At 56.9% G+C, this 8,777-nt stretch overlaps 1 protein-coding gene across 2 annotated transcripts in view; it reads right to left on the minus strand.

The window, feature by feature from the left end:
* Positions 1–978: 978 nt before the first annotated feature.
* The window catches only part of Dcaf15 (DDB1 and CUL4 associated factor 15), an 8,206-nt gene continuing 407 nt past the window's right edge, over positions 979–8,777 (minus strand). The window contains exons 2-12 of one of the 2 annotated variants that reach the window (XM_010613421.3): positions 7,375–7,472; positions 7,160–7,295; positions 6,338–6,444; positions 5,941–6,251; positions 2,472–2,900; positions 2,293–2,384; positions 2,080–2,208; positions 1,882–1,967; positions 1,687–1,791; positions 1,503–1,618; positions 979–1,345 (exon numbers count right to left, since the gene is read on the minus strand). In XM_010613421.3, coding sequence (XP_010611723.1) covers positions 1,290–1,345; positions 1,503–1,618; positions 1,687–1,791; positions 1,882–1,967; positions 2,080–2,208; positions 2,293–2,384; positions 2,472–2,900; positions 5,941–6,251; positions 6,338–6,444; positions 7,160–7,295; positions 7,375–7,472 — 1,665 coding nt within the window. In that variant the 3' untranslated portion in view covers positions 979–1,289. Of the gene's footprint in view, positions 1,372–1,502; positions 1,619–1,686; positions 1,792–1,881; positions 1,968–2,079; positions 2,209–2,292; positions 2,385–2,471; positions 2,901–5,940; positions 6,252–6,337; positions 6,445–7,159; positions 7,296–7,374; positions 7,473–8,777 lie in introns of both variants that reach the window. The other variant, XM_010613422.3, reaches the window with a different exon arrangement.

An 8,777-nucleotide genomic window follows, 5' to 3' on the forward strand; every position in this document is an offset into this window, starting at 1 on the left:
GCCCGTGCCATCGGGCGGCACAATCACGGGGCCCGGGGCGACGCCGCTGCAGACTGACCCGATCCACGTGCCTTAAGAAACCCCGGTGCCCAGGCAGCCTCCGGCCCGCCCCCAGGTCGCCCTGCCAGCTCTGGGCTGTAGGCAGGCTCCTCCCCACAGAACGTTAACTTATTCTGCTCGCTGCGGGCTTTGCACAGCTGCGCGGGCTCCCCACACCGGCAGGCGGCGCAGGGGCACAGCCCGGGACCCCTCCCTAGCACCCCACTGCTTCTCCCCCTTGGTATAAGTGCAATTAAAGCTGTGGGCGTCGCGTCTTCTCCAGAGCTGAGCCCTCCCTCCCTCGCCCCGCAACCTGAGAGAGGACGGCCGGCCTTGGCCTCCCAGTCCAAAGAAGTGGGGCTGTGGGGTGGAAGCGCCCCGCCTGGCTTAGAGGAGCTGGGCCGGCGACTCTCCTGCCCATCCGTGGACCCCTGACTATTGTGCGATTTGTGAGCCGCCTGAGCGGAGTCGGTAACTTGTTGGGTTTTTTTCCAACCATCATGGCCTTATCTGTTCCAGTTTTCTCAGTGTTTTCAACCTGTGAGATAGATGTTTATGGCAAAAGAAAAAAGAAAAAAAACAAAAAAATAGGAAAATCTAACCTATTGTATAAAAATCACTATTTTGTGTGCTCTGCGTGTTGCAGCTTTTGGGGTGGCCCTGCCCACTCCCCCAGTACCCATGGGGCCTCCCTCTCCCAGCGGTGAAAGTGTCCACGCGTGTGGTAGTTTAGTGTGCCGAGCTGTTTTCTACCTTTTTGTAGTCTTTCTTAAAACAATAAATTCCGCTGTGATAATTGTCTATTGCTGTTTCAACAGACTCGGTGCAGTCTCTGGCCCTGTGCCACAATGATGGGACCTCAGGCAGGTTCGGAAATAAAGCATTTATTACATGAAGAGGGACAAAGTGGGGCGTCCATGGGTCCCCCACCTGTGGCATGGTGAGGCTGGGTGGGCAGGGCTCAGGAGGCCAGGACTATTCATCTCCCCGCGGGTCCCACTGGCACCAGCGCCCAGGAAAGGGGCACTCCAGGGTGGGGGGCAGGGCTCCCCCTCTGCCCCTTCGCATCTTAAATAGGCATAAATAAAAAAGCGTCCAGACTCTCCGGCTGCTGGGCTGGCCACCCAGCCCTTCCTGCAGCCCAACACTACTGCCATCGTCTCGGGCCACCAGTCGGGCAGAGGCCAACACGGGGGCGGCCAGCTCCAGCTGCGGAGGTAGTTGGCATCAGTGTCCGGGCGGCTGGGCCCTCACAGCACGATCCACGTGTACCGCTCACTGTCCGCCAGCACCTTCAGCGAGCACCCTGTGTGAAGGCCCGGCCATGAGCCACTGCCTCACCAGCCACGAAGGATCAAGGGACAGGCAGTTTGAGAAGGGGCGCCTTGACAGCCTCTACCTCAGCCTCCAGGAATATCTCCTGGCTCTGGAGCCCCTCACCCTGCCAGGTTCCCAAGCCCTACCTTTGTGCAGTGACTCGTTGGTCATCCTGTTGACATAGCGGCCACTGCTCTCAGGCACCAGCCACTTCATGACCATGTCCACACAGCCCTTTCGGTACGAGCTCCAGACACTGCCACTGCGGGGGCTGGCAGTGAGTGGCTCTGCTGCCCCTGCTGCCCCCCATCCCTGCCCCACCTGCCTCACCTTGTCTGCCCCTTGACCTCGGTGAGGTCACCCACGCTGACTGTCTCAAAGATGCCCGTGTTGAGGTCCCACGCCACCTTGAGGCTGGTGTGATAGGTCTTTGGTCTGCAGCAGGGGTGGGAGGGACACGTCAAGGGAGACGCCAGCAGGTCCACCGATGGAGGGGTCTGTCACAGAGGGTACCCACCCACTCACCGGAGCTGGCCCTCCTCTGTGGGGGACGGGAAGGCCAGGAGCAGCAGGCCGATGTTGATGAGGACTTGGTTGGTCTCTGGGCAAACCTGGGTATGCACGAGAACAGCTGCGGAGGGTGACCCCCAGCTCGGGAGGGTGACCCCCAACTCGGGAGGGTGACCCCCAACTCTGACAGCTCTGCCCACCCAACCTCCTCACCTCCAGAATGACGATGTCGTAGTCACTAAAAGAGCAGAACTGGTGGCCCCAGGTGGCATCATGGCGAATGACCTCGTTGATGACGTACTCAAAGTCCAGTGTGAGCTGCTCCACCGTCAGGTACTGGCTCTGGGCAAAGCAGACAGCAGGGACAACAGTGCCGCCACCGCCACCACAGGCCCAACACCCTTGCCCTCCCAGCACCCCACATACCTGCACAGCAGTTTGCTCCCGCATGGGACGAAGGTTGCGGCCGCGGAGGTCAGTTACCACGAAGGGCAGGGAGATCTTGTCGTCCTCAAACTCTGGGGAGGCAGAGGGTGGGGTGTGGGGGAGGTGGGGACCCTAGGTCCTCTTAGCAGCCCAGCTCCAGGACCTGCTCGCTCACTCACCATCCTCAGGCTCCGTCCCCTCGCTGGACTCCAGCACATAGTACAGCTTGGTGTAGTTGACATAGCCAGGCTCCAGGGCAGGTGTCATGGCAGGACTGTCCCTGGGCGCCGCCTCACCACAGAGGCCTGGGACCTCTGAGGACAGCCGGCACCGGCTGCCTGAGGGCCCAGGGCAGGGGGGCGGCCGGGTGTCCTCAGCAGTCCCGCCCTTGGCCTCCTTGGCTCTGCGGAAGATGTCAGCCACGAATTCCTTGGCTCTGGCGATGGCAGGTGAGGGCTCAGAGGCCCCAGAGGAACGGGCTGGGGCCACCTCGGGGCAGAGGTTGGGGAGGGTAGGGGGTGTCTCAGGGCTACAGGGCCCCGGGGGGCTGGGTGGGGGCGATGGAGAGGCTGTGTGGTCATACAGAATCTGACAGAAGCCACTGTCACCTGCAACAGGAGGGACAGAGACAATACCGGGCTTCAGTGCAGAAGGCTCTTCTGACCTGCATCACCGCTCCCACGGAGGCCTAGCAATCACCTCAAGGAGACCTTCCTAGACTCGCAGACCCTGAGATCTGTCTGTGCAAAGCACTGGATGGGAGGGCAACACACACACACACACACACACACACATCCATAATAGGCACAGACACATTTATACAACCATTTTTTTTCTTTTTTGTTCTGGAGATTGAACCCAGGACCTTCACACCCAAGCTACATCCCCAGCCTACCCCACCCCCCTTTTTTTAGATGGGTCTCACTAGGTAAAGTCACTAAATTGCCCAGACAAGGCTGGAACTTGAGATCCTCCTGCTTCAGCCTACCAGAATGCTGGGATAAAAGGTGTGTGCTGTCACACCCGACTCAAAGCTCATCCTTGTGCATTTGCTGTGTACCACAGTGAGGACAGAGGCATGGAGGAGACTTCCCAAGACACCGCCCTTGGGCAGCTGTCCAGTGGCAGAAAGGAATTGTTTTTTTTGTTGTTGTTTTTTTGAGACAGGGTCTCACTGCATAGATGAGACTGACCTGGAACTCACTACGTAGCCCAGGCTGGTCTCAAACTCAGAGATTCTCCTGCCTCAGCCCCCTGAGTGCTGGGATTACAGGCATGAGCCACCACACCCGGCATCAGAAAGGATAAAAGCCACATAAGTAAACTGGAGCATTTACCACCTAGCCAGTGTTGTGCCAACCCAGGGCCTCTAACTCTCCACCTGTCCAGGGAGCAGGCCCCTGAGAAGGACCCCCCCGCACCCACCATAGCAGCCTGAGAGGGGCCTGTGTCTGAGGCTCAGGAGGAAACCTGACCACTTCACTGAGTCACACCACCAGGTCATATGATGCGACCTCCTGCCCATCACCACGTTGGAACTGTGCAGGCAGCAAGGGACAAGGGCGGAGAGGGCTGAGGAAGAAGCAGCCCTCTGTGAAGAGTAGTCCCCGGGGGCGAGAGTTAAACATCAGTGACCAGGACTACCCTTGTCCGGACCTGGAGCTCAATCATCTGACAGGCTTTCCTGACAGGAACCACAGCCTTGAGGGCAGGGCCTCTTCCTACTGAGGCCTGGCACAAAGGGGCTTGTTTTCAGGCTCAGTTACACAAACTGGCCCTGCCCTTCACCCTTCCTTCCCCAGGAGCAACCATCTCAATGGGAACTTACATGAACAGATTTTGCTGGATACAGCAGTACACACTTGTAATCCCAACTACTTGGGAGGCTGAGACAGGAGGACTGCAAGTTCAAGGCCAGAGCAGGGAACTTAACCAACTCAGTGAGATCCTGTCTCAAAGCAGAAAGTAAGAAAGGCCTGCAGGTGTAGCTCAATATGAAGGCCCTGGATTCAATCCCCAGTACCACCAAAAAAAGAAAGAAAAGGATGTTTTGATGTGGCCAAATTCTTACAAAACTGAAATGTACATTTAACATCTATGAGGCTGTGTCTAGTTACGGATCTGCCACTCGCTCTGTGGTGTGCCCTGTGGGACTCCCACTGGTGACCAACAGGATACCCTGTCCACCTCCTACCTCCCCAGTCCCCAGGGAAGGATGCCAGGTGGCCCCAAGTCTCCTTCCTTGGCTGAGACTCAGCGGGAAGCTCCCAGAAAAGAGCCCAGGTGCAGGACAGAGCTGCTGCTCACAGTCAGCCACTATGGCCACACAGCCCCAGGGCCCCACCCCAGCCAGAGGCATCCACCTGGCTCTTCACATGTCTCTCTGTCCAAGAACATCCTGTGGCTTTCACTGGCATCGCTCAGATACCAGAGGCAAATACTAGCAGTGTGTCCATTTACGGTTCCTGAGACAGCCACTCAATGCAAACGTCACTTCCTCAACAAGGGTTACTTATGCGGCAGTGTCCACCATGTGTGGCCCAGCAGGCGTGAGGGCGGCTGCTCAGTACCATCAGCCCACAATGGACTCTCAGAACACGAGCCATGTCTACTACATTAGCTTTTCTTTCTTCCTTGCTTTCTTTCCTTCCTTCCTTCCCCTCGTCTTCCTTCCTTTCTTCAGTGCTGGGGATAAATCCGAGCTTCACACATGCTGAGCAAGTGTGCTGCCACTGAGCTGTACCCCAGCCTCCATCTGTCCGTCTTTTTTTCTGCGGTACTGGGGAATTGAACCCAGGGCCTTTGACCGAGCTATATCTTATCTCCAGCCCCTTTGTTTTTTTGTTTTTTTTGAGACAGGGTCTCACTATGTAGTCGAGACTGACCTGGAACTCACTATGTAGCCCAGGCTGGTCTTGAACTCACAACAATCCTCCTAACTCAGCCTCCGGAGTGCTGGGATTATAGCCGTGTGCCACCACGCCCGGCTGTATATTTTATTTTGAGACAGGGTCTAACCAAGTTACCCCCTAGGTAACTGGGGCTTGAACTTGCCATCCTCCTGCCTCAGCCTCCCAGAGTGCTGGGGTTACAGGTGTGCACCATTGTGCAAAGCTTGCATCTCTAACCCATTTCCTGTTTGCCCTGAAAACTCTCTCATGGTGTTTTCAGGTGCAGTGTTTGTTCACCCTGAGATAACCTGTGGATTAGTCCAAACTTTATCCCCAAAATTTGCCACGAAATATCTCACTTTTATTATCATTTTCACGTTGCTCCAATATATCGATAGTCTTTGGAAACAAAAGGCACTGTTCTGTTTATAGCATTCTGTTTCTAGTAGTAACATTTCCATTTACAATATAATTTTTAATACACACAACTTTTTAGTCACTGAAAATTAAATGCACACTGGCAGTGAGCTGCACTGTTTTTTTCTAAATAAATGGGAAATGGACTTAAGGGACAGTATTACTCTGCCCTTCCAGCCAGGTAGCTGCCAGCCACATAAACTAAAAGTAACTACGATGACATGAAATCAGAATCTGAGTTCCTGGGTCTCGTGAGCCCCTTGCAGTGCCCACTGGATGTCTTGGGGGACCCACAGCCAGGGGACAGTGTCTCCAAGGGTCAGGCGTGGGCCAGGCCTACCTGCTGCGTGCACGGAGACGGCACAGGCCACCAGGGAGTAGCTGGTGTTCAGCAGCACCACCTGGTCTTTCTTGAGCTGGAAGGCGGGCTGGAAGGTGGGGAACGGGTAGACCACCTGGTACTTGGTGTGCAGCATGAAGCCGTGTCGCAGGCACTGTGCGCCTGGGTCCCCTGGGTGCGCCCTGCTGGCGTCCTGGCAGGCAGCACAACGGCCAGATGGTGGCACGGCCACAGTGCTGATGTAGATGTCGCGGTGGTTCTCATCGCTCATCATCATCATGTTCATGAGCGTGCCGTTGGGCGAGCGGGTGCTGGGGGCCAGTACAGCCCACTCAGCCACCACTGGCCTGTCCAGCTCCCTTCCGCACCTCCCCTGCCCTCCAGTCCCCTGTCTCACTTGAAGCCAAAGACGATGACCTTGGAGGCATCGCTGGGCCACTCACACACAGTTAGGTACAGGTCGCTGTAGATCTCCTCGTCCTGGAAGAGCCGCACCTGCCGGACCTAAGCAGCCCATTCAGGGGGTCAGTATCAGGGGTCAGGAGGGACCCAAGCCTGCAGAGCACCCTGAGGCCTTCCCTCAGCACAGGCAGGCAGCATCCCTCCGAGTGGGAAATGGAGACCAGCGCAGACACGGCAAAGCCAATGGGAGCCCTGCAGGTGGAGGGGCCCTGGTCGGACATGCTGGCCCTAAGCCCCACTCCCATGGATGGAACCCTGAACTGCTGTGCTCCAGTGTGAACAGAGGTAACAGCTGAGGTGGGGTGAGAGGTCAAGGGTCAAGGCTAAAGCCAGGGCAGTAACCTGTGTGGTTCTCACAGAGCTGTCTGCTGCTTAACCCCAAAAACGGTATCACAGACTTTTTCTTTCTGGGCAGTACTTGGGGTTGAACCCAGGGACTTCACACTGAGTTCCACCTTCAGTCCTTTCTTCTATCTTATTTAGATACCAGGTCTTACTAAGTCACTAATTTGCCCAAACTGAGTTAAAACTTGCCATCCTCCTGCCCCCGCCTCCCAGAGAGCACAGGTTTTCAATGCCAAGTTGAATCTAATGAAATTGCTACTATTTATCCATCTGGAACTAGATAGGCACCTATCTGGCAACTTCCTATGGTTCAATTTAACACCCTAGGATATTCCACCCAAGTGTGAGGCTTGCAGCGGGCTGCTGTGGCCTGCTTGGTCCCACAAGGAACCTCGGAAGGGCCTGGCCCTACCAGCTTCAGCTTGCTGTGTACGTTGAACTCCCACCAGTAGAGGTGATAGATGTAGAAGGAGAAGTCATCGTCTCCGCTGCTGCTGGTGTAGGACAGCACATAGCGGCCACACTTGGAAAAACCCAGGAAGATGTGCCTGTAGGACTCAAGAGAAGGGCCAGGTCAGGGCAAGCCCGAGCCCCCCGCCCCCAACAGGTGCCCTGCCTTGGCCTTACCCTGCATAGAGGAAATCCTCATCCACGATGTTCTTGAGTGACACACAGACCCTCGGTGGCAGCTTCCGGAAGAGGCGAGGCGAGAGCTGCCCACTGATCTAGGAAAGGGTGGCTGGGCTCCTCAGGCAATCATCCTGGGCGGCCACCTGCAGCCCCAAGCTCCTCATCATACAGAGAGGGACAGGAGCACATACCAGGCAGCCAGCCCAGCACATAAGCCAGCTCTCTGCCCACCTTCAAGGTCCCACTGGCCCCAGCTATGGCAGGGGAACAAGTGGGTCAGGCAGGAGACATGGAGTCCAGGTAGACTCCCTCCACCAGGAACCCACACACTGCAGCCTCAGGTTCCCTCCAGGCCAAGCTCAGAGTCACTTTCCTCGGGATGGCGCCTCAGTCACCCTGGCCCATACTGGGCCACCTGAGTCTCTTCCTGAAAGCTGCCATGGGCCACTAGACTGTGAATGTCCTCTACCCAAAGGAGGCTGGGATGAGGGCCATTTCTCACCTGTTCCTAAGCCCCAGCCTACATGGGGATACCTTGGGGTAAGTCTGCTCTTAGCCGGGACCCTACTGTGCTCCCAGCCAGTGACTGAATACCTGCCTGATAACCTCTTTTCAGTTAAATTCCACCTTCCAACAGACTCCTACATCCCCAAAATGCCACCACAGAGTGACCTCCCCTGACGGGACACCCTAGCCTATCAGAGCCACCTAGATCTCAATATCCAGGCAAACAGGGGAGTCTGCCCTACCCTAGATCTGAAGGGTAACAGTCCTGTCCTGAGGGATCTCTGACTGAGGCGACAGGGCTGCCTGCCCTCAGGAACATCCCAGTCTGATGAGGACACCATCCTGTCGGGGTTCCCTGACTGATAGGAGAGACTTAATCCCTGTTCAGCCAGCTCCCAGGCCGAGGGCGGGGCTTGGCCCTGCCCACGGAGCTCCAGGCTGAGCGCAGAGACTACACCGTAGGTCCCAGTGTGTTGGGGGAGGCTCAGTCCTGCCCTCACAGGGCTGCTGGCCTCGCGGGGCAGGTTCGACTCCTGTCCAAGGAAACAGTCTTGCCCCAGCTGCTGCCCTACCAGGAGATTCCGAACCCTACCCCCAGCCAGGACTCCCCACCGACCGGGGAGACACCCGCGGGCTCTGGGTCTGATAGGGGAGACACAGCCTGTATGGGGGTCGACCTGGCCCCATCAGGAGAGGACCCTTCCATTCAATGGAAGTGGCGGCCCGGGCCCAGAACCTCCCAACTAAGGGGCTTTCGGGGAAGCCACAAGCCCGTGGGTTCTGTAAAGGAGGCGGGAAGGCTACGTCGCTGGGGGGCCAGGAGAGCAGGACTTTGAAAATAGGGTCCAAACCCAAATCGCTGCCCTCCTCCGAATCCTCCAGCGGATCGGGGG

This window comes from Fukomys damarensis, unplaced genomic scaffold (genome assembly GCF_012274545.1).
Source record: "Fukomys damarensis isolate Sample0158 unplaced genomic scaffold, DMR_v1.0_HiC HiC_scaffold_30, whole genome shotgun sequence".
NCBI lineage: Eukaryota > Metazoa > Chordata > Mammalia > Rodentia > Bathyergidae > Fukomys > Fukomys damarensis.